This window comes from Anoplolepis gracilipes, chromosome 11 (assembly GCF_047496725.1).
Source record: "Anoplolepis gracilipes chromosome 11, ASM4749672v1, whole genome shotgun sequence".
NCBI classification, from domain to species: domain Eukaryota; kingdom Metazoa; phylum Arthropoda; class Insecta; order Hymenoptera; family Formicidae; genus Anoplolepis; species Anoplolepis gracilipes.
This window is the reverse complement of record NC_132980.1, coordinates 8360204-8387459: the sequence shown is the minus strand read 5'-3', so window position 1 is coordinate 8387459 and position 27256 is coordinate 8360204. Positions and strand designations below refer to the sequence as shown.

The 27256-nt window shown below is 28.7% G+C and overlaps 1 protein-coding gene across 2 annotated transcripts in view; it reads right to left on the bottom strand.

The window, feature by feature from the left end:
• Positions 1 to 24985, bottom strand: part of LOC140670770 (scavenger receptor class B member 1) — a 35142-nt gene extending 10157 nt beyond the window's left edge. The window contains exons 1-4 of one of the 2 annotated variants that reach the window (XM_072901503.1): positions 24827 to 24985; positions 24022 to 24165; positions 1654 to 1909; positions 493 to 634 (exon numbers count right to left, since the gene is read on the bottom strand). In XM_072901503.1, coding sequence (XP_072757604.1) covers positions 493 to 634; positions 1654 to 1909; positions 24022 to 24165; positions 24827 to 24854 — 570 coding nt within the window. In that variant the 5' untranslated portion in view covers positions 24855 to 24985. Of the gene's footprint in view, positions 1 to 492; positions 635 to 1653; positions 1910 to 12996; positions 13876 to 24021; positions 24166 to 24826 lie in introns of those variants that run through there. The other variant, XM_072901501.1, reaches the window with a different exon arrangement.
• Between the last annotated feature and the right edge of the window lie 2271 nt (positions 24986 to 27256).

Genomic DNA, 27256 nt, shown 5'->3' with positions numbered 1-27256 from the left:
GAACGAACGAAATATGAATACATGATATAAATTCTTACAAAATTTGTGATTTTCCCTCATTTACATTATATCTTATTCACGCATACACATATGATACGTAAATACATGATATTAATTGTCGTTTAAATGTGTCAAGAAAAACACAGAAGGATACTAGAATTGAAATATAATTACTGATTGGAATGGCCCGTATTCTGAGCTCACATTTATCGCTAAATGTGTCTCTAAAAGTATTTTTACACATGTGTTTGTATACATTTAGAGGCACATTTAGCGGTAAATGTGAATTCAGAATACGGACCAATGTCTTTAAGGACCTTATCAGCACGTTAAAATGAGCACGTTCCTCTACGCAAACAGCTTTTGCACGAACGTGTCCGTTTATCAAAAAAATATATTGCACGTTAATCATATTTTGCGTTTAGTAAAATAAATATTTAGAGATTTCGCTGTGTCATTTACGATTTATAAGAGTATTATTCTGCTACTTACGAATAATGCAATGTTCGGCATTATTACGAGATCCTCTTCTGTACCGTTGCTCATTTCCGGGACATATTCCAATGGATGCATTGGTCTCGTTGATAACGTACCATTATCATTGAAAACTACATTTGTATGCTCGAATATTTCTCTGAAATAAAATGTGCCATGTGAAATAATGTTTAGCATTTATTATATTCACGTCATTTATGTTTAAATATATTAAATATATTTTTTATATACGTGATTTTTGGAAACTTGTCAATAAATCTATCAGAATATATTGTCAGAATAAGAAAATATTATTGGAAAATAACTTTGCTTTAGAACTTTACATATAATTAATTATTTTTAAATCAATTATATAAACGGGAAGAAAGAGAATAAAAAGTGTGAACTTTAATTTATGTTATCATCAAACATTTATTTTCAACTCAAATATAAAAAAAATAAGTTTTTTATTTTCTTTATATGTAATTGTTCCTTTCTCGTTAACATTATTCTGTTCTCGCTGCCTTTTTTTTTCTTTCTCGTTAATATTTCATAAATATACATTTATTCATTCAAGTGGAATTTAATTCAGAAATTGTTGACTCTAGTAATGGACTTGAACATATTTTAAGAACGACCTTAAATATTCGATCGCGAAAATGCAACTTGTGATACAATGCAAATTTGCTTCGTTTGAATGTCAGGGAAAAATAAGAGCGCAATTGAACAACGATGACATTACTTGACAGAAGGTCAAATGTACGTGAGACAGTCGTGTAAACTAGATTGCGCCACTTAATAATCATTATTTATGAAATGACTTATAACCGCTTCTTTCTCGCGCTCTTGAATATCATTAACGGCCGAGCAATCTCCGGTTTTCACGACCATTCCTCTTTTTTTCTCTTATGTTAAACAGGAACATATAATTTCATCACTTCTGTCTCTTGGAGTTTTCCAGGGTTCTCACAATCAACGATTACTTGACATAACTTTCTTTTTATACACACTTTAACGGAGTTTCGCGAAGTAGTATAACGTAACGCGTTTCTTCAAAAAGTCATCTAAAGTTATGTATAAGTTCACATTCATAATTCTTAATTTTAAAATTAACAGAAAAATGATTTATATATTATTTGTGAAACACAGAATTATATATTACTTATATGTGTTACTTACCTGTATACATAAGGACCAACTTCTTGGAATCGCAGTTTGCTCTCCCGGCCATCTAGATATTCGTCGCGATTTGTCACGTTAAATAGATAGATTTTCACATGAACATTGACTTCAGGTTTTCGCCACAACTCAAAAGTCTCGCCTCCGTCGTCAAATGTTATTTTCCATTTAAAGAGTATGTCGTAGGGGTGGAATAATAGTATGAAACAACCGGATGCGATGCTGAGTAAACCCAGAATTATCAGCATGAAGGTATCTGTAGGCAAAAAGGAAAAAAAAAAATTAAATAAGCGCGCATAACGGAGGAATTTTGAAATTATAGCGAAGGGCGAGCGCAAAAGAAAACTTGACGTTTCTCGCGGTCAAGAAAATACCACAAATCAAGCTATCTCTCTAATAAGACAGTGGTATTATTCTCCAAGCTATTTTTCCGCATATATTTTAATTCGTCTTCTAAAACCTATTACACGATAAAACTCCATTAGCTCTATGTAACAGTTTTGAGAAAATAGTCCATACATTTATGAATTGATTTAATTACTTTCAATAATATATAATTTCAATTTTTTTAGAATTATATATGCATCATTTATTTTAAGATTTTATTCATACGTTATCGAGAAATAATAGAGATTTGCTATCAAATTTTTATTAATTGTAATTAACTTTTTCTTATCAATATATTAATTCATAAGATAGTGAATAACTTGTAATATAGCTAAAGCAATGGAATAAATGGAATATGATTTACTGCTTTTAATTATTCAGATACAAGAAACACAAGTGTCCCATTCGTTATGCTTTTTTTATTTTACTGCGTCTACAAATCTACGAGTCTCGACTTCAGCGTTAGTCTCAGCGATTTTGATCGTTTAGGATAAAGGGTTGCAGCAACTCAATATTTCGTAATTTATATTTAAGAATTGAGAAATACCCTGTTCTTACTTTGATCATTAAAGCGCAACATTACTTTTGCAACAAGTTATTGCGATATTGGAATTACAATATATAGTTAGTCGAGCGAACAGTGGTGATTTCTTGATCTTATGTATTGCGCGGTCCATGCTATGATTTTTTATCGCCAGGATGAGAAACGATACTTCATCGTTTATCTGATGAGTCAACAAACCACATTTTGAAAGTGAGATCGATTTTTTGCTGTTTGTTAGCTACATTGTGTTTAGCATAACAGAAATGCTCGTCATCTTATTAATTATTTTAGTAGTCAATTTTGATTAAACTACTAGTTACAAATTCTCTCTCTCTCTCTCTCTCTCTCTCTCTCTCTCTCTCTCTCTCTCTCTCTCTCTCTCTCTCTGTCGTTTTGATTTTTCCTGTCGGATGAAATTAAAAATTCATATATTTTATACTTATTTCTTTGCTTTAATTTATTTCATAGATTTTAAAAATGACATTTATTGAGAGAAATAAATGAGAAAAATAATCTTTTCTAATTTAAAACTTTTGATTTAAAATTTGATTTAGAAAGTACCTACATTAATTTTTAATTAATTTATGATTAATTTGTTTCTATAAAAATATATTTTTTAAAATTTATAAAAATCATTAAATATAATAAATATGTTTGAGTAATTAATATTATTAATTCTATTCTATTATTACACACATACAAATGTTTGTTGATTGGAATGTATATGCGTGTATATTGCGTGTGGCTCTATGTTGTATCCACCAAGGTAGACGTACTACGCAGATCCTTGAAAAAAATGAGATTTATTACGCAGTTGGCACAAACACATAGCGAATTTTTGCATTTTATTATGTTATCGTATATTTTATCTGGTCCAGGGAAGCAACAATAAGGAAGAACCTTGGATTTCTTTAAGATTAGAAGTGAAGGACTTTATATTATGCTTCCAATATCTTCGAAGTAACAAATTGTAAATCCTTCTTTTTTTTTTGAATAATTTGTTCTTTATTATGCCGCTTTAATATATTGTCTTTAAATTTAATGTACATATAATAGTTTGTTCGTATCAACTTTTTAGATAGAATAAGCTTTCGTTGCATGCTATCCATTAACTTTAAACGTTATATAAAAAATAATACGTTTTTATAATTATATGCACAGTCCTTTACATCATGTTTTTTTGAAATTTTCAATAGTATCACTTGCTCATTTATTTATTTGTCATTGCACTTTCAAAATTTCAATTTGAAAAAACTCTTGTTTCTTATCATTAAAAATATTGGTATATAACATTTTCATTTAGAAAAAAGCATAAAAATCAATTTACAATGTATAATGTTAAAACGTTTTTTATTTTTGATATAATTCTTTGAACGTATATCATTTTTCTAGTTATATATCTCGGACAAAAAATAGTTACGAAATGAGTAATCGAAATGTATAAATTGAATATAAATTTCCATATTAAAGTCTTTGTAGTTGATAAATCACACGTTTGCAAATCAACAGTATATGTCACTATAGTGATATCTTAATGTTTCATTACTACACTGATAATGATTTATGAAGATAATAAAGAAACTTATATAAAAAAATAAAGATAAAGTTGTCAGAGAAAGTATCAAAGATCGATACTGTCAACAAAGTGTGTAGTTACTATAAATAATCATATGGTATCGTACTAGTCATCGCGCATATATTCGAGTATCTTTATATCTTCATAAGTAAGAGAAAGAACGACATATTCCCGATAAAAATCAAATGAAATGCTATCCTTTTTTTTATTCTTTGCTTTTTGAATGCATTGCGTAAAAAAATTATTTTTTACTCAGAAAAAATAACATTTTTTCGTTGATTGAGATATAAAGAAGCAAATGTTATAATAAATGTTATCATAAACATCGGAAAAATTAAACATCATATAAAAGAATGTACAATTATAAAAACGAGAATTATTTTTTTAAACAAATTAATAATGCAATTCAAAGTCATAAACGTGCAAGAAATGCAAACAAGAATTATTATATTGTACATGAACTTGATGACAGTGGGATTAATGTGTTGAAGAACAAGTTATTTAAGTAAAATAAGTTAAAATTTGCAGTTCTCACCATCGGTGCTATCGTAATCATTAAGTAATCTTTCCATAAATTATTGCTGGAGGCATGTCGATGTGTATCGCGGAAGAATAATAAGAGAGATTTATTCACTGGCCTGCGCGCTTGTGCGAAGGACACCGGTCGGAAGTGCCGTTCGATATCTTGAAGGGTCGAAGATTATCTTCAACCCACGCACATGTATGTCGCTACCTTACACGAACCGGTCTTAGAACAGCGCCGCTCATTTGAATAGACACGGTTGCATAGACCGTGCAACAAGAAATCTGTTTATATTTTCAAAAGAGTTATGTAAGCTGATGCACGCTACATTTCTGATAGATTTTAAATTTATGTTATACAATTTATAATTTATCTTTTGGTGATCTCTTTATTTTGTTTGATATTATAAAATTAAAAAAATACAAATTATTCTTAAAAATGTGAACTCAAACATTTAGATGTAACATGAAAGTAACATAAAAAAATATACAACACACATATTTTTATGTTGTATTCTAAGGAACTTTTTTTTCTTTGATAAGAAATTGGTATGTGTTACACATTTTTACAAACATTTCTCGATCTTAAATAATATAAAAATTATTTCATTAAATTAAATTAAATAAAGCTTAAATTAAATTAAGCTTTATTTAATTTAAGTTTAATTTTAATTTTTTTCAAATTAAATCTATATAGGTATTCTTCCAGTTTTAAATAGAAAATTAAAGAAGAAAAATAATCGAAAAAAAGAGAGAAAAGGTGATGTAAAACTTAATAAAACCTGTATATCGTGATTAAAAATTACGATCAAAGAGCAAAAAATAAATTAACGAGTCACAATTAAGGCAATGTATTTACATGTTCGCGTACGTGTAATGTTGTCGCAGTTACCGAGATTGTAGAGAGAACATTTTGCTCTCGCCTATTGCAAGATCGTTGGTAAGCTATGCAGCTATGTCGTAATAATTTTCCGGCGGTAATCAAGACGAGGCTGCAAATGTATGATCAAATAGAAAGCGCATAGCTCTACTGTGTCCCTATATTCTACATTGTTTTATATTTAACACAGAAATGACATAAATACACAAATAATAATTTATATCTATATGTATCAGATAACTGATATTCGAATTAACTTAATTAATTATAATTGATAACAAAATGTTATCATTTTTCATTTTAACATAACGTTACGAAGTTTAATCAAGCATATCGAGATAAAGCATTTAATAAGATACATAAAATCAATGAAACAAAAGTCGATAAATATTATAATTCAGATTAAATCTCTAGAAACAATTATAAATCAATTTAATTGTCGAACAATCAGTTAAAAAAAAAAAATACATTGATCAAGCTGATACTCAATCAATTCTAATTTTCCTTTCTTTCTATAATATTTAACGCGACAAATTTCGCCGATAGCTTCTGAGTGCTTCTTCTTTCAAAGTTTTCGCTGTAGCTAAACGTACTCTAAGAAAACGATGTGAGTTTCTCGTGCATTTTAGCTTGCTGTTGCTTCACGTTCTACCACTCGCGATGAAAATCGATTTGATAATTCCACGTCGTCAAATTTTACTGCGGTTGATTTTATCTACGTGGTTTGCGGCAAAACGTTGTTCGACGTTTGCGAACTGGTCCGGCCGCTCATTCCGTGTTCCTTTATCAGGCGACAATCCCTGTCATCGGGTACGATTTCGCATTTTTTGCCGACATTCTTTATTTCGCCGCGGGTCTTTACATAACGCCAATGAATCCATGAATGGTGACTACTACCGCACGAGAGCACAGTTCGCATAACTGTAAAGCGACCGTTTTAAGAAGTTGTACCCTATCATTCTTGAAATGCCAATTTCGACAACTGCAACTAACTCATAATATGTCCATATATTTCCATATAACTGTGTATGTAAATAAACGTGCTCTTTCGATGATTTCTTTCCGGAGTAATATTTTTATTTTATTTTCGCAAAAAATTGTCATATTCTTAGCATTTTTATAATGTAAGGTATCGAAGTTAATAAATTATGATGAATTTTTGATATATGTATATGTATGAAAAATATGGACATTTTGCTGCAAAATATTATGTTTTCAAATAAATAAATCTGAAATAAAAAGAAACATTCGCAACCATCATTAATTTTTCTGATCTAAACACGAGTCAATGCTCAAAGATTATAATTTCAAAATAGGATATTAAACATGTATCTATTTGCTTAATTATTTTTGAAAATATTTAATGAGCATGGTGGAAAGTATAATTCTTTTAATTAATCAATATAATTTTATTAAAGTCACGAAGTAATTGAATCCTAATGACCTTTGACCATTTCGTGATTTTCGAGAAACATCCAAGCGAAGTATTCGTGAAAAAAATTAAAATAAAGCAAGTCATTAAACTGATTCACGAAATATTCTATGAATACATTCTCACGAGTAGAAGAATTCTCGTGCAAAAAACATTCCGGAAATTTCTGTTGATCAGTTTCTTCTTACTTTGTAGCAAACCGGTTTCTCTCTTATTGAACTTTTTTTAGGTATATTAGGTATATTTCCAATGTTATGATCTATCTAGGGAATGTTCCACTACGTCTTTAATGCGTAATTATACGTCAATAGATTTTATCGAATAAATAACGATTTCCTGTCAATTATGTGGAATAATTACAATTAATAATAAGAGATATGTCAATATACACTATTCAAATCGAATAAAGAATTTCTATGATCGCACATGTTTGTCTGTAAAATGACGTGCATCACTGGAATTTGTTTGTGAGTATTTTCTTATAAGATTTTAAAGCCTTAAGCAAAATGCTAAAAGTTTGACAATTCTTTGATTAATTTTTAAATGCTTTTAAATTATACTTTATTGATTTTCAAATTTAATATATATATATATATATGTTTTAAATGAGGATCTTAATTCGAAAATTATTACTTATAAAAAATTAGAACCTTATGAGAGATAAGAGGAAAGATTGAACATATTATTTAAATGTGACATTTTCTTTGGAAAAAAGATTAATTTCATATCAATACTTATAGAGAATTTCTATTTGTGTTTCTGGGACGACATATCATTTAATAGACATACGAAGACTCTTTGTATGTATATATAAACCTATAAAAATGATAATTAGGAAGATAAGAGTGCAAGCTATCGTTTGGATAAACGCCTATGTATTTTAGGTCAATGATAAAATTATGTATTGTACAGGATGAGAAAGCACACTAGACCGTAAGAGATACATCGCACTTGACAATTAACTGTCCGGTCCATTCATGACGAGGTGTTCCGTTAAAGCAGGTCGTTTAAACCAACAAACTTCCGTAGACACGACTATCATTATATTCGTCGCGCGTAGTTAATAATGATCGGCAGCTACCTGTTACGAACAACATGCCTACGATTCGGATGCGACAGAAGGATACACGCTGCGTATATATGGGGCGTTTTATTTCAGTGAGATTATTTTTGCGAATTGCTATCTGTGCCTCGAATGTGTGACGCATGTGATACTGTTTCTATTTTTCGGCATTTTGTTTTTAATAAACGCAATAAGTCAGCACGTGGTTGAGATATAACAAGCAAAGGCCAACAGGCTAAACAAACAAACAAGTACAAAATTTACATTTTTATTCTATCAGAACTGATGTAAATTTCTTAAACAAAAATATTAATTTCTTTGCAAGATGTAATTTAAAATTCAGAGACACTAAATAATTAATTATATATTTAGAAACTTAATTATACAATCATACACAAGCACATGTATATTAAAGAATAAACGATCGTTTTAAATTATCTTTTCGGCTATAATAACTTTTGCGAAAGATATCGTTTCGTATGATCTGTCAAGTTTCGAAATAATACGTTCGCTAATATGCACACATCATACAGTACGTATTTTATTTGCATGAAGCTTAACATTCACAACTTATTCGGACGATAGTAAACATGTATAGCCAATGCGAAATAAATTCATCTTATACGGAAGTATGGCATGATATATACTTTGACAACTTGAATTTTACGGTGCCAGAGAGAGTGATGATACATAAAATTGTCAAATCATAAGGTCACTCGCGATTCCGACATTACCTATCTCAATACGTTTTCTTTCTTCTTTCTCTTCATTGCATGCGAGTCGTTAAATTACGTATCGCTTACGGTGCGGTTTATATGACACGGTTATATGTAGCCGCAGATTTTAAATCGGTCGGCGACTTTTATTCATTTGAACGGAAATAAAAAAAATGTGTGTCACGCGTAAGCAACACACGCTTTTGACCGGCTTTTACTTTCATGCACGAATATGCATGTAAAATATTCACGTGTTCGTTAATTTAACTGGTTTTCCTTTCAGGCGGTACGTCAGACATGCCGTAAAGTGTGTTTGAAGCTATAAATATGATTAATTCACTTATTAGCCAAGCATTTTTATCTTTCGGACATTATATCTTCCCGTCGTTAGTTTGTACTACCTTCATTATTATATTGAGATAATTGCTGTAATTGTCACGAATATAATAAATCAATGAAATCATATATGCAATTAACATTTTATTGCGATAAAGTTTAACATATTTAAAAAATTTTCATCTGCTAAACGATACGATAATATATGCAATGAAGATTTTATAGAGACAATAAAAAACTAAAAATTTAATCTAATGAGAATCATATAAAGCATAGAGTGTAAAAATATAATAATTTAACAAGACGGTTATAAATCTGTAGATTATATCTGTATAAATTGCACACCGAAGATATATAAATTTCAGTTAAAATATATAAATTTGTTATTTAAATAAGTGTTATTTAGGTAAAGCATTTCCTTCTATTTCTTTGTCAAGTGTAGACATCAATTTCTTTAACCTATATACACATGTTGAGCGAAGAATTCTCGAGATGTCAGAGCCGGACAGATTTCGAATCACGAATTTATATACATATAAATGTTACTATCTGTATAAAATTATGGCCAATAATTAAAGATTTTATAGCAAAATAACCCTACCCGAGATAGTATTAAAACAGGTTTGACAAAACCGGAACTCTTTCATGAAATGAGCCACCGGGTTATTTTTACCTGCAAATACATATAATCGCGAAGCATGGGATTTAACAATTTAACAAATTATGCACATTTCAAAACGTTAGAAAAAATTATTGATCTAAATTAGATGATCTAAATTAGATATCAATTAGATTAATATCACTGATAAAATTGTTAAAATCGTAACGTATCATTATGATGTGGTTCGAGATATTCTGTAGAATATCTTAGCAGCGAAGGAAAGTAATACAAAATAATTATTTATTTTCAGATATTTCTATTGTTGTAATTATAAAAGTAAAACTAGATTCTTTAAAAATACATTTATTTGTTTATTTTGAAAGTCTACGATTTTGTCGGTTTGCTTTGTCAGGTTGATCGTTTTTTGAAAAAAGCTTACGGTTATTTTTAATCACAGAATTGTTTATAAGAGTTTGAGACTCTCGACGATGTGTGTGTCCCAGACGAGTAACCAAACGTGAAACGTGACTTGCCATCGAATAGCTCATCAAGTCAGAATGTATAAACAACGGATTGTCTACATTTCTTTGTTATACTCAATATAATTAATTACATTTATTAATTATAAATTATTTTGTATAATATTGTGTAAGCAGTTGTTAATTAAAAACGTGCCGAAAAGCACGATAATATCTCGAATCAAACTGCATAGCGATGATTGTTTTCGTACGAATTACAATTCAGCACGTATCGATTAACGATATCAAACAATTTTCGATAATCGGCATCAAAACATAAAATAGAGTAAGGTTGACCATCGTAAAAGAAATTTTATTCTTCCTGATTACATTATGACCCGAAAAATTTTTCTTTTTCATGCATAATTCTATAATAATTGTAGAAATATTTTAATTTGTTTTTCAGTTATATCAAATATTACACGGTATTCAATAGAACGGTATTTTAGTTTTCTCTGCGTGTGCAACTAGAAATTTACCGATAAATTTCTGAAGCCACTAGCAAATTTATGAAATAAGGAAGACGCATATAAAATTGCATACTTTATTATATAAATTGCATAAGAGAATGCATATATTATAATGTAATAAACATCCGACAAAATTATTTTTATCGATTTGCAAGAATTGCAATCGATGTAAAATCACACGGTAATTCTCGAAATAATCATAATTTCTCGGCATACAGATTTTGTCAGACAGTTATGTATATTGTCATCGTTGCATTCCATTCCGCGAGACAACTGAATACCAACATATCCATGTGTGACAAACCTGTTTTTCAAAGATTCATATGCAATGCGAATAATGCAAGTGCAATCAAGATCAATCAGTGAGTCAATATACCGAAGTTGTTATAAGAAGGTGAGCAATATTGATCACGTTTATGGCTTACTTGTTCATTAAAACTTTTTATGGGTATTACTTCTTATACGTTTTTTTCTTTCTCCGTTGATTAATCTTTTCCATTTCGTCATTTGCTCGAATATATTAACTATTGTGTTAAATACGGATCTCGTTTCCTTGACATAGGCTTTCTAGAAAATTCTTTTTACGCATTTTACACTTGCAATTACAATATATTCTTTAATCTTTATTAGCAAATTAAAATATTTGAATATACCTTATCAAAGTTACTATAAATCTTGTGATATGAAAAATATCACACGGAACTATATATCCTTTTTCGCGATATATATGAAGTATGAACGCATAAAATTATCTAATCATTTTCTATTCTTTTTTCGAAATAGAGTTATTAGATCCATGGTATACAAATTACATACATTACCGCGCACCTTAACCGATAGTATCGGTGCTCGCTGATAATTTAACCAATTGTACGCGGGCACGTATGGCTATTTCTGTGCAAAAATTTTCTCGCAGAGATTTTTAATGTTGCAATCTGGCGAAAGTCAATATTTTGTGCTCGATTAAGCGGAGCGACTCTAATCGGAATGAACCGCATTTGCACTTTCGGTCCAGTGGTGTCGCTTTTATTTATTTTCGTGAACTATCACACGTTTAAAACCGGTTTGCTCACTGTTAATTAAATGCATGCACATCTTGGACCGATTCTTATATATCTTTTTTTTTACATCGGAAACGCCGTGTTCGTTTCGAGAATGAACGATCACGTGTAAACCTTTTCCGATATACGCCCGAAAGGTTTTCGACATTTACATCGAAAAACAACATTCGCACATTCTGACTCTCTTTGAAAACTTTCCGTCAAGATGACCAACATGACTAATCTGGCTTTTTATGTATGCGTTTTTATGTGGCAGTTTGTTTTTTTTATAGTTACATTTTGTGTTTCTTAAATATTTGTTTTTGTCCATTATTGTATACCATTTTAGTCACAAGATAACAGTCAATTAAACATAATTTAATGTGATTTGATTTTTTTTCTGGACCTTTACCATTAGTGCTCATAAATGTGCCCATTAGCACCACCACAAATACCATCTCTGACTTTAAACCATTAACATCCATATGCAATCACAATAGCAGGAGAAAGGGTTATAAAAAATTCATTTCAGATTCAATGGATTCAAAAAGACTGCATGAGAATTTTTCTGAAGCATTGAAATAAATATAAAACGTCTAACGTGTATCTACATTTTTTAATGCTATTTTAATGATATTTGTTTATGATAAATCATTACGCACTTATAATTATCTTTATTGTTAGATTATACTGTCTTTCTCTTGCTTCTTTGATGTTACAAGGTTCTTTTTCATTTCAGTCCTTTACGTATAATATAAGAATTTCAATAATTAATTTTTTCTAAACGGTCAAGATAAAAACATAATTATCCGATTATTTGTAATTTATTCTATCATTCCAGACATTTATGTCTCTCTTTAAAGTATCTAAAATAAAATAACTATATATTTTTGTGATATTTTTAATTACAAATAATTCAGAGTAAAATTGAAATAGTTTATAAATAAATAACAATGTTATTATAAGCCATAAAAAAGTTATTATTATTATAAATTTAAAAGAATTTATTATTATAAATTTTTTTTCACAGATTAAAAACGGGTCTCTGTTTATGGAAATTATAGTGTTGTAGAGGTCAGCTTCATTAAATTAAATTCGATCTCACTTATTTGAAGATCTTTTCTTTATACACATTTATGTGGCGTAGCCTCGAAATTTACGGATATGTCATTCTGATATGTCATCTCTGATCAAGAAATAAATAATAGTCTCTGTTACTCTCTTACTCGACCCTGAAACGAAACTTCCTGTTACTTACATTTTGGCCATCTTCTGCGATGAGAATGCACTGGTAGAGCAGTATTAAAAAATCTATTCACCACCACCGAGGACTTTCTTCGAATATTGTTCGAAACTCGCGATAATCTTTTGGTCTCATCCTGCTCGTCCGGTCGGTCGGAATCAAAATTGGCATCGTCCGACGAATAATTCCGACAGCGCGACAAAGTATTCCAGATTAGCATGAGATCCTTCATTTTCGGTAGTTCTTCCGCGTCGATGTGGAATAAATGATATCACGAGGCGATTTATCGCCGGCAATTCAACAGTCAGAACGTGTCGTAGTTGACAATGAAGGCAAGTATCCGTTTCTAGCTCGATGACGGCTCTTACGGAATTAATCGACTAGCACGTCGCGATTCGTAATACTATATAATTTCTCGACGAGTGGCTCTCGTCAATTTTGCGCGATTTCGACACCCCCGTACTTCCGATTTAAACTTCGGCACAAAGACCTTTCACTTTTTTCGGCGCGTTTCTGATCGCCCGAATATTCGTCAGGCCTTGCGAATGACCTTACACGGAAACTTCTCGAAACTTGTCGAAACTCTTCTCTTCCTGACTTTCTTGGTTACCGATAAATTTCCGAAGAACGCGCGACAATTGCTGATAATCGTATATTACCGAGATAATTTAAAGACTATTTTAATAAAGGAATATTCATTTCCGAAGCTTATCCGCGAAGAAGCGAGAAGTCCGAGTCGCACTTTACTGATTCGTTCAGAATCGCCCGATTTTTGTCTATCTTCACCACCTGTTGTGTGTCACCTCACGGTGTGTGCAGCATACACCTCGATGCAAGAGTGGCGGAAACTCGGATCAGTACCGATTTGAAAAATATGTTACTCCCACCATGGTGGACCGCGCACTGCTCGTCGCCGATCGTCGCAGTGAGTACCGGTAAACACGTGGAACACCGGCCAATCGAGTCACGAAGTTGCCATCCCACCGCGAGGGAGCTCAAACAAGTGCTCCCTCGATACCTGTCCATCGTGGTGCACGGGGGATTTTCCAGCATCCTCAGCTGGAGGAAGCGAATCTTCAAGGTCGTTTCTTCAGTAGTTAATGAACGGCTGTGTTTCAGGGCGAAATACCGACTGCTCTTTACGGGGCGAATGTTTCTCAGAATAAACGACCGCCAGAATCAACCTTGCTCCGTGTGTTGATAGGGTCGGCAGTGCGAGACGTTTGAGATATTCAGTGCATAATGTACTATTTTTACGGAAAATAATATACATAAGAAGTTAAATTGAATATCGTAAATTAAAAACATGAAGGAATTTAGCTGTTACATTAAGCTATTACAGCAGGCTAATGAATTTGAGGGATAATCTTGAAATATCATTCTTCAGAGAAAGAGAGAGAGAGAGAGAAAGAGAGTACGATGATTACGCGTACAAGTATAACTACTTCCTAGCGGATCTTAATATTAAAGAAGATTGAAGTGAGAGGTAGACATGTATTTGATTTAATAATGTTTGATACTTTTATGTTTACTCGATCATATTATATTACATTTGAGTTATGTCATATAATTATATAATTTTTTTTTTTAAATTACTTTCTATAAAATATTATTTGTAAATAATATAATAGAGTAAATGCACAAATGTATGTAGAATCGGAAGAGATAAATTGAATTTACCTTCTTTACCAGATTTTTTTTTTTTACTAAGGTTTTATGACATAAGTGACAAGGACTAAATAGCCATTAAAATGAGTTTATGAGCTTATGATGTTTGTTATATGCATAACGTCTAGCTATTCATCAGTAGTAGCTCATGCATTTCTGCTCTAAATCTGTCGATGTTGCATATAGCACGCAATATCATTTTTGCCGATGAAGGTAACATTTCATGATATTAAGGACGGAAGAAGATTCTAGGTGTTTGCGCTACAATCTCTACAATCTACGATCGCACATTTCCAATAGCATCTATTATGTAATTCGGATCGATTACTTGTTATGGCAATTGCTATGCATCACGGTGCATAGTAAACCTACGTTTCCGCGTAAGCGCATCTCTGTAGGGGAGAGATAGCTTCGAGACGTGGCCACTTGAAGAAAAAAAGAAAATAAAAATTGTAATCGATTAAATTGATTATACTCGTATTGACTGGAAAAACCTTTAATACGAACGTCGCGTGTTTCGCTGCCGGCTATAAGTTAAATCGACCGCACTGCGTGCAACATCCATGTCCTTGTCGTTCAGCTTTTGCTCCCGTAAGTTGGTGCAACGTCATTGAACGCGTGTGATAAATACGATGTGTCACGATTTTTACGCGATTTAGTAGTTTTGATCAGACCGGAAAACCGGTAACACTCGCCGACGTTGACTCGTTTACACCGGGGGATCCCAGGTTGATTCATCCCGAGATTCCTCTTTTCTCTTTTTTTCTCTCCATTTGTATTATATTTAATTTTCAAAGTAGTTTACTTATAATTAATTATCATTTTTAAGAATTACAATTCAAACATTTTTCCATCAAGTTAACGATTATATCTTGTTTAGTCATCGTCTGAGAAATCTAGTGATTAATTTATCAAATATTTAATCTTTTGTGTGTGAGCATATAAAATATATTACCGCTAAAATAATTTCTTTATGACTTGTTAAAACGTTTTGTGTCATTTTGTAATTATATAGAACATTTTTCTGTAATTTTATTATAAATTATTTTTGCCCTTTTATGTTATATCTATTTGTATTATAGATAAAATATAGCAAAAATTATTTAATAAAAATAATACAGAATAATATACAGAATTAGAATAAGGGACATACATACATACATACACTCATATATATATATATATATATATATTGATAACAATTAATAAACTAAACTTACAATGAATAAATCCTAGTGAACAATTTGTTCCTTTGATAATTATAAATATGTAAATAGAAAACAAGAATTAATAATGATTATCTTAATTTTCTCCACGATATTTTCAGTTAATTTTATGTTATTTATAAGAATAATTATCATCTCAAAATTTTCTTATAAGACTTCAGACAGACGCAACTTCGCGTAACGTATATGTTTGACTACAATATTTCCTAAATGAATTTTTCACGTTTGTATGGATAGTATATTATTCGATATGTTTACGCCTCACGGAATTTAATTGGCTGAGATAATGATTAAATTTCGAAATAACTGATAATCCTATACATCGCTGCAAATGTGGGCGTCTGCAAAAACTATAAACTCGGATACAGCGGGCTTTACCGGTTCCCGTAGTCAATGGCCTCGCATGATACTCAAGGTTACGAGAATCAAATAAATTATTTCAGGATATGCCAAATATTTCCGGTTTTCGTGGCTGTCGGCTTTCTAATACCTTGAACGTCTATACTACTTCTTTTTATTATTTTTTTATGTAATTTGCCACACCTATTTTATTAAGATCAAAGATAATAAGCGGGGAAATACAACACGGGAAAATCGGACAAACTGGAATATATGTATATCGAAATAAATAACACAACATTTGACAAGATAATTGAAATCAATGTAGTAAATCCTTAATAATGCATTGTAGAATTTTATGTGACAAATACAGGATATCTTAATATCATGCTTACTTTTAATGATTAGTGAGATTAAATTAAAAAGAAGAACTGTTGTTTTTTCTATGTACAATATTCATAAAAATATTATATAAATAATTAAAATTTGAAAATTCGAGTAAATTAATACTTGAGTTTAAACAAATAACGAAATTCCGATATTCTTTCTAAATTGTAAGATAATAATATGTATCTTCTACGTGTGTTTTTCTTCGTATTTTTAACGCAGCAGCATTATTTTTTCAATTATCATCTTTTTTCCAAAAATCTCACTTATCGCTAATCAATATCTTTTTCCTCGGTAAATAATTGTTTGACACACGTTGTCACGGGCTATGAACACGTCGATTGTACAATATACGCACGTAATTTCGACTTTCAACGTCCCGTTAACCTCATATCAAAACGTTCAACGATCAACGAAGCTTAAACGAGGCCATCGCATAGAACTCGGAATTATCATGATAGAGGGTTTACCGATTATCTATCCGTTATATTTCCGGAGGCATCAATATCGATTAGCGCGACTTAACCCTGCTGATTCGTCTTGGAGAAATTCTGGTTGTTCGCATTCTCGCAGAGAGTGGAAAAAAACCGATCTGCTTAAAATAAAAAAAACGAAGTCGTGTCCTGGCATTCGAGGTGCATTGACCACTCGAAAGGTCTTCCAGTAAATGTGCTGGTCACTTCTATATAATATATAAACGTCTGTGGTGGTATTTAAAATAATGTGTGCGTGTGTGCGTGTATGTGCGTGTGAGCGTGCATTTTGCTAAATTCTATTTTTCTTTATAGGAGAGAATAAATTTTTTGATGCAAGGTATATATTTGACAATTACGCATTGCAAGAAAATATATTAACATATAGTATGTTACTTATTTTATTAAAATGTAAATATTAAAATAAAGAAGAGAGAAAGAAAGAGAAAAAGAGATACTTAGAAACTACCGTAGACTTACTAAAGAACTACTAGACTACTCTTTTAAGTCTATGGGAACTACATATTAAAATATATATTATATGTTAAATCGCGTGAAACTTATTTTATACTTCGTGTATAAATTTTTCATCTTATTTTCTGCAAAAAGTATGCTTCTCTGTAATAATCAAATCTATAAAAAAAAGAATTATCTGCTCTAACCTTGACAGCTGTTCGCTTTCATAATAATATATCAGAATGATAAAATTAAATTGATTTCCATAAGTCATATACATATATCGCGTATATATTAACGTAATTTAATTATAAATTATATAATTTTAGGTTATTTTTTATTGTTTTATATAATTTGTTTTTATTTATGATTACTAATGTTCAAAAATGTTTTCTTGCTTTGGCACAAATAGTACTCGATACTTTCAGAACAAGAAGAATTTAAATGTGATACTTATTAAATTTTGCTGAATTATCATTATTTTTTATTCAAATTGTTAAGAGTCAACATCAACACGTAAAAATTAATTTACGTTATTCTAATCAGCACTCGAGTCACAGCAATTTATAAAAATTGCTTTATCTGAGGTTAACGCAAAACATGCAAACGGTTAATTATTCATTTCGCGCATTTGTTTCATGTATTATCATTATTATAAAGACAAGGATATTACAAAGTTTTACATAGAATTTGATATTCATGTTATTGTAATTATCATTGACTATAATAAGAATAAAAAGAAGGAATTAAAGTTACGCTCGATAGAGAATAAGAAGTATACAACTTTATTTCAATAAAAATTTGTTGTAAGAACGAATGTTTTCCATTTTGTGATTAGAATTCATAGAAAAACCGCGAGGAGTCACGCATATATGCGATCTAATGAGTTAAAATGTCTATCCGCTCATGTTTCCTAGGACATTTTTGCGGTCACTGATAAGAAAGGTCAGTTAAGAACTGATCATTATATCACTTGAAACACGCATCAGATGCACATTCTTTCTTAGTATTTTACGATATTTACATATATTTCCAATTTGATGCTAAAAAACTGTGGTTTTTTGTAGATATGTGTGATTTTTTGCATGACTACTGATATGATAGCGATTACCAGTAACAGCTAAGATATTGATCACAATTAATATATTTGCATCCATATATTAATTATGATCAATATCTTAGCTGCTACAGGTAATCGCTATCATATCAGTAGTCGTGCACATATGTTCTTATTGCTCACATTGACAATGCATTTACTTAATTGACATGTATATGTATGACGTACGTAAAACGATTTTGAAAACACGCCTAGAATCATCATGTTATTTCGTTACATCACATTAGATTAATTGATGCGTATTTACTATATAATGCAAACATTTGCTAAGATCAATTTTTATAATATAGAAAAAACAGAGAGAGAGAGAGAGAGAGAGAGAGAGAGAGAGAGAGAGAGAAAGAGAGAGAGAGAGATTAGAACGATGATAATGAATTATTGTTTGTAAAGAAATATATATTAAAAAAAATTTCTTTATCTTTAATTTTAAAAAATGTGTATATTTAATTAAAAGATTTGAAAATATTAACTGTGAACTTTATATGTATATTTTATTGCAACAGATTTGTCAAAAGTCAAGTATAACAAATACAATAAAAAAAAATTATACATGTCGGAAATTAATAACAGTTAAATTTTGATTGGAGTTAATTATTTTCTGTTTATAATTTGTACATAGCTGCAATATTTAAATACTATTCTTCTAGAAATATTATGTACAATAATTCATTTATATAAATGTAATGTAAAGATAAAAAATGTAAGAAATATTTTCTTGCTACATATCTTTGTATACGCGGAAATATTAACATAAATAATTTTAATAAATTAAGTTTTTCCTTATGATACAAATAAGATATCAGAAAGGGATATAAAAATAAATCATACAAAGGTTAATTATTACGCGTGTGTATGATTTTTCAAGTCCGTGTAAATCAAACAACTTATGTCAGATCAATTATATCTTAAATATCAAGATAATATATTCATTTCAAGATAACGTATATTTAATGTGATGATATCTTTTCTAACCAACCTTCCCTAATTTTGCTATTAAATTAATATCGACAACACGCGAGACTGTCCTATTTTAACATTTTAGTTGTGGTATTGAATTTTTATATTTCATCTATTTCGTTTAATCAATGCAAAAATCTGACTGACGATTGCGACGTTGACCAAAAAGACGCACGTGCGTATGAATAATTATGACATGCAGCTATGACGCGAGTGAAGACGATAGCTTGCGGAAGTTTTACAACTATTGCGGCATCCTTTTCGATTTGAATTATACATTGATAGCGCTATAATCAATTTAACTTTGTCGCGCCAATAAAAAATTTATTGTTATTAATAATCTTTTAATGGCACAAACTTCTTCTTGTAACATTTTTGTTGTATATGATATATGTATATTCTCGGTTATAAAAAACAAGAATGATAATTAGTTTATAAGATTTAATGATTTCTCAATAAAATATCGCTCCCTCGGTAAAACAACATGCAATGAAATGATATTTATAATTGCTTCAACTGGCAACTATGTATTTCTTTTTCAAAACGTTTTTATAATTAATTAATTTCGAAAGTTACGTCTTCAAAAATGTTTTAATGTTGAAAAAATTTATATACAATTATTTTTGAAACACATTATTATTATTTCTGCAATACTCTTGTAACAATTGTGTCGACGTTAAATTTGATTGAATATAAAAGCATAAGAGAGAAAAATGATTTTCAAATTGTGAATCATCATACTTTAACCTTTGACCATTTCTATATTTAAGAGTCTTCTTTATTTATAATATATATTATATTCTGATCTACGCCTTTTTTTTAATCTTCAATTTAAAGTAGCTGTATAGTTTTTAATTTGCGATTTAGCATCTTAATTGCTGGGAAAAAATTTGCAAGGTTTGGAATGTTTGTATTTTCATAGATTGTCGCAGATTTAATGAGAGATTGTCATAAATAAATCGTTGAATATCTCAAGAAACTTGAAAGTAGTAATGTATTCTAATGTGACTCATGCTTTTTCTGTATTACACTTTTTCGCTTTTTTACACTATATGCATTCCGATAATTCTGACTCTAAAAAAATTACTGTCTTATATTTATCTCTTTTTACTTTTTAACGCTTGCTCTTTTGAAATTCCTACACGCGAATGCATGATATTGCTTTTGACAGGGAAGAAAAGAGCAAACCGAGGAAAAGGGCGAACGATGTGATGTCAATATTTGAAAAGAAAAAGAATTAGAATTCTGAAAGACCGTCCCACTATTAAAATTATCTGCTTTCACCCTACAACCAGTTTCAAGTTGCGAATATAATTTTTTTCTCGTTAAAGGTAATATAATGCATTCTTTGATCCGAAACAGTTTGCGTGTAGCAATTTATAAAGGCTTTGTGATAAAAAGTGAAAAGAGATAAATATGAGACAGTGCTTCTTTTACTAATTTAGTGGCAGAAATACATACATACGCACATTCTCTCTTTCTCTCTCTCTCTCTCTCTCTCTCTCTCTCTCTCTCTCTCTCTCTCTCTCTCTCTCTCTCTCTCTCTCTCTCTCTCGTTCTTTCTAACTTTATTTTGCTTCTTTCTGATTTAATTTTATATCACATTTTAGATGTGTGTTTTAAAATCGTATCTTTTTAACAATATTTGCAAGTAAATGAAGAATATTAGAATATTTAGAGGAAATGAGCACTAGACGACCAGTATTTTAGAAAGTAACAGAATTATACAATTAACATATTAATGTAGAAATTTGTTATTCTATATTATTAAAATTCAATAACAAAAAACATATAGAGAAATTAAAAGTTTAATGTGATTAATTTAATGTGTACAAATATAAATAAGAGATAAATGTCTACTAATCTTAGTCATCACATTAGAATAATTTGTGTTAAGATGATGCTTTCAATTGCGCGTGCGTTTTATGTTTCTAACAATAAGAGAATGATTAAACATGTTTAGTCAATCATGATAATCACATTACTTATCGTTTATAAATATTAATAGTGCGAATATTAATATATATATATATATATCAAGATATTATATCTAAAGCATACTAATAAATCTATTCTTAGAAATACATAAAATAAATTTACTTCAAAATTACATAAAATGTATCTCTCTCTTTATTTAATACTTTTAAAAGATTTACATAATCAGTTATATATAAATTCTATAGTTCTATATCAAGTATTTCATGTATCAGTATACATATATAATATACAATGTACACTCGTTCATATATTGCAAATTATAATTATTATATTCAGTAGTATTTTTTAGATAGAAAATAATATATTTTTTTTAAGTAGAAAATCATATATACTCATTTGTTGTTGCATTGCAACAATATCATATATTAATTAATAGATTTAATAGAAATTATTAAATCATCTATTAATTAATGTAATATTCATTGCATCTATTATGAATTTGATAATAAATTTGTTAAAGAAGTTCATCATTTTTCAATATTGTAGAAATTGCTATATTTTTCCATATACCTATTTATCCTTTTTATTAAATATATTTTATGTGTGTTTATATATATTGTAACACGCGATAATTAACTTTACCACGAGTATTACTTACTGCAAAATTGAATCGCGTATAATAATCACGTATAAATTAGCAAGAGATTTTTAATTTTATTTCCATTTAAGTTTCATTAAGAAAATGACTTTCTTAAATAATAAATCAAGTAGTCGATTTCTATGCGGTTTTTATACTAATTTATGCTGTTTTATACTAATCTTTATACTAATTTATGCTTATCATGCGATTCACTTTGAATCATACTCATGGCGTGATATGCGGTTAGCGGGTATTTCCACAAAACTGCATTCCGAATTTACGATCGGTGTTTATGTCAAAACCGGAAGTGACCTGAAAGTTTATGTGAACCTATTTTTCAGACTACGTGATTGGTCTGTCTATGATACGTCTTTCCACAAAATATACAAAATATGGTTCATGACACGTGTAGTAATTTATAAAATTCAGATTCAACTTTGTTTGTTAACATTTTTTTTACACAATATGTAAAATAAAATGCAAAAAATAAATATACCTAAAGGGATAAATTTGGAATCATTGTTTCATTTCAAATAGCGAAAAATTGATATGAAAATTTATGCTGTAAGTTGATTTCATAGTGATATTTCATACATTTTTAATCAGTTGTTACATATAATTCAGATCGTTTAATGAAGTATTAAAGTTTAGTACGAGTGCAAAGAAAATACATTTAACTTCTTATTAAAGTTCACGTGTAACTCGTGTATCACAAAAGTTTTTTTTACTTTATATAGCACATAATAATCATGCGCTATTCTTTTTTGTTCTAATGTCCCGTGTATGCACAGTTTAGTTTTTTATCTTTGTTTCGTATAGTCTAGTTATCTATTATGGTCAATTTAAAATTCGTTTCAACAGAAACGTCAAAAAATGATTTCACAATTATTACGCAATACATATGTAATTTTCCATCTATAATTAGCTCTTTTTATACTCAAAGTATTATTGTTTGATAGCAAATACATTATAATTATGCGTATAATATATTGTAATGTGCACATTATTTAGTTTAGAGTTATATATTTATATAGAATTTATTTTTATTTTTTTCAGTTCGATAAACGGCGATTAAAGCATAATGATTATTATACATTTATCATAAACAAGATTAATCATTAAACAAGATAATATCAGTTTATTAATAGAATTTATATTTTGTTCAACTCGATAAATGACGATTAAAGCATAATGATTATTATACGTTCATTGTGAATGACTAACAATACTAGTTGGAAATTAAATGATGATAAATATAGTTCTAGTTTTATAAAAATAAATTAATTACTTGTAAATGTGGGTGATGAAAAATTAATTTTTAATACCAAATTTGTGCGTGGAAAAGATAATCTGACCCTTATTTCAAGTTTAAGAAAGAAATAATAGTAAATAATAATAAATTATTCTTAAATGAAGATAATTATTTCGATAAAATATTTTATATATATCATATATAAAATATTCTAATTATGATAGAATATTTAAAAAAAGGCTTTTACTTGTCAGTATAAAATTAATAGCAATATAAAATCATAATAATGGCAGAATAATGTGAAAGGTTATATGCAATAGCAGATAGCCCCTGTTTTTGTAAATATACATGTGTTTGATCAAAAATAATCGCCGGAAATAAAAAATAATCTTTTGACAAATATTCTGCTCATTGCAGATAATTCAAACAAGCTGTACTTAATAATGATAAATTACATACCTAAATTGATGGAACAAACACCGTCAATATATTTTTAAATATATTAGATATATACGAATTAATCTCATCTATGAAATCCAGCAACAACTCATGGTTTCTTAAAAGTACTGATTCTATAGTAAAATTACTTTTTGATCTCGACAAGACCGGTTGTAGATTCGCCGAATCCGCTTTATGTATCTCCTGGAGTTCTTTCCTCGATCCCCAGTCTCTTTCTATGCACCATTGTTTCAATGGCTCTGCAATATTCCTCATCTCCATAGCTATTATACCTGAAAAGAAATTTTGAATTTATTACTTGATGTCTTTTTTAGGCATCTTTCTTTTAGATGTAGAAAATAAAAATTTGAGCCTGAAAAACGTTCGAAGAACGTTTAGATCTTATATTATCTAAAAGCATACACTCTGAATACTCATGCAATTCAAATATATCTTATATATATATATATATATATATATATATATATATATATATATTTTAATAATGAAATTGAAAATAAAGATTTTAAACAATATAATTTACAATGTACGATAAAATATGTTCACAATTTTTAAGCGTTTCTTATTATTTATCTGCATATGTGAAATTTTCATTAATAAATTGACATTCGTTAATCCTTAAACAGCTAAATTAATTTTACAAAGTATTGTAGTTTGTGTCCTTAAGTAAAATAGAATTTATATGTAAAATGTACTATGATCTCTGTGTCCCTTTTATAGGTTCCATTTTCACAATTACAAATACAAAAAGAACTGAACAACAATTAATTATGATTTCAGTTAATAAACATTTAAGATCAATACTTTAAGCTCAATAGTCTTAAACTTTTGAATATTATATTTATTTATATGCGTTATAGAATTCAAAAATATTAGATGGAAAAGTTATTTGATATAAAAATCGATTTCTATCAATCTTACTGCGTTACTTACGAATTATTATCCTAACATAATTCAACATTCTCTAATAGTCACGCGGATACACTATATTACACACGATCGAATCGCGAATGTCGCGAATTCGAAGTCGTGAACCGGCAAATAGATACAACAGTGCAGATTCTCGACTTCTCTGTCGACGTCTGCTTAATCACTGAATGTAACCGCTGCCCCTCGATCGTTTTTCATAGGCGCTCTACGAAATCTTGAGGCGATAACAACACTCAGACAATTTGTTCTGCCTACTAGACAAGAATCAAATTGAACGCGTTTCTTACGTCTTTTTTTATATTTTTTATCCAATTTTGATTAATCAAGTTTATTATATAATCAAGATTTTTCAACGTACTCAAATATATATATATATATATATATATATATATATATATATAATACTTTCCACATTATATTTATATGTATAACATATGCTATGTTATTTATTACCGATCTATTACTTCTTTTATTATTTGTGTACAAAAATGTCTATATTTAAAAATCAAAATTTGTAAAATATTTTTTAATCTTAGCAATATGCATTTTTTGTAGAAAAATTTAAAAATTAATATAACACAATTTTTATTTTTATATCATTAAAATTACTAATAATATTAAAAAATAAATAATTTTGTATAATAATTTGATCAATCATTAAAATATTAATACATTGTATTTTTTTATATTGATTATATTTTACATTATATTTTTTTATATTGCTTTTCATTGCAATGTTACTAATAATAACGCTATTAACTGCAATTTTATATCAAAGACGGAAACGTAAAGTGGTTTGATATCAAACTACGTGATTTTCAAAATTATAAGTGTATTGTACGTAACATACAAACAAGTTAATTGATGCACTTAATCTTTGTATATTGATCTTCGCATAACATATATTTTTTATAAAATCTTTTTTGTATACTTGACATCGCGCCATTACCGGACGCTTGATAAAGTTAAAGATAAGATTTTACTCTCTTAAATGGAATTAATATATCATTGATTAATAGGTTTCAGTTATAAGCACTGAAAAATAGTAAAATCTTATTTAGAAAAATCAGTGATAGCTTTTTTATAGATATGGATTTTTTTTAGTAAAATATTACTGGGATAATTAATGAAACATAAAACGAAGGAACAAATGAACAGTGAATGCTTTCACTGAAAATTAGCGAAATTCATTAATCTTCCATGAAATATTGTAACTGCTGTTAATTAGAAATGTCTACTCAATATTAATGAGTATTAATTTAATTCGAGACACTACGATTATACTTCTGATAACACGTTAACCTCTTTATCATATAAAAGGTCTATCAAATGTTATAATTTTACATTAAATTTCAAGATATCTTAGACTCTGTTGTATGTGACTTATAACATGCAAAACACATGTGTTTTCGTTGAATAAGATATTATTAAATATTATAAGACGAAAAAAATTATAAAAAAGAAAGTTTTAAAGAAATGATAGTATTATTATTATAAATCTCTGTGAATAGATTTTTCCTTTTAATCATATTTTATAATTAGTTTGAATAGACTCGAAATTGTTCTAAAAAAGACAAATTGAATGAAATGAATATGAAATTTGTCAACCCCCATATTATAATTTATTATTGTATATTATAAATACGTAAATATTGTAATATTTTATAACAAATTTTATATTTATTTGTATTCATGTAAAATATTAATCACTCCTAATCCATTCTATTTTATTAGCAACTCACATTGGTTTTACTAATTTTTATAATACAATAATTTTTTTATTATTTAATTATTTTAATTTTTATTAGTACCATAATATTTTTTCTTGATCACTTTCTCCCTTATTTAATTAGCGTCATTTCTGAAAGAAAAAAATTTATTGTGAATTAATTTATTATACAAGAATTTTAGTAAAATATTTATAACAAGATCTATGTATAATTATTTTTTAATACATATATACTTATGATTTTTTCAAACCTGTTTGTATATAAGAATATGTTCTTTCTTGAACATAATATGATATTATAAGAATGTCTTTTAATGTGTCACATATGATGATGTTGCAAGTCACAAAATAGTTAAATTATTTATTTTAATTACTTCTTCTTTCATCAATTAATACCTCAAGATTTACAATTAATTTTATAAAAAATTGCAGCATCCATTTCTTTCTTTACATGATTTTTATACGGATTCCGACGATTTATTATTTCCTTTATGTTTCATCTCCCTCTCTTGCATCATGCAATGCATTTTATATTTTTATAAAACAATAATTATTTAAAAATAGTGTATAATTGTATTAATTAGTTATAAAGTTGTCACTATAAGCAGTTTTATTAACTAATAAACTTTATTAACTAGTGAACAATGCCAAATATACATATATTACATTATTCTATAAAAACACTTTAAAGTTACTCCAAAAAG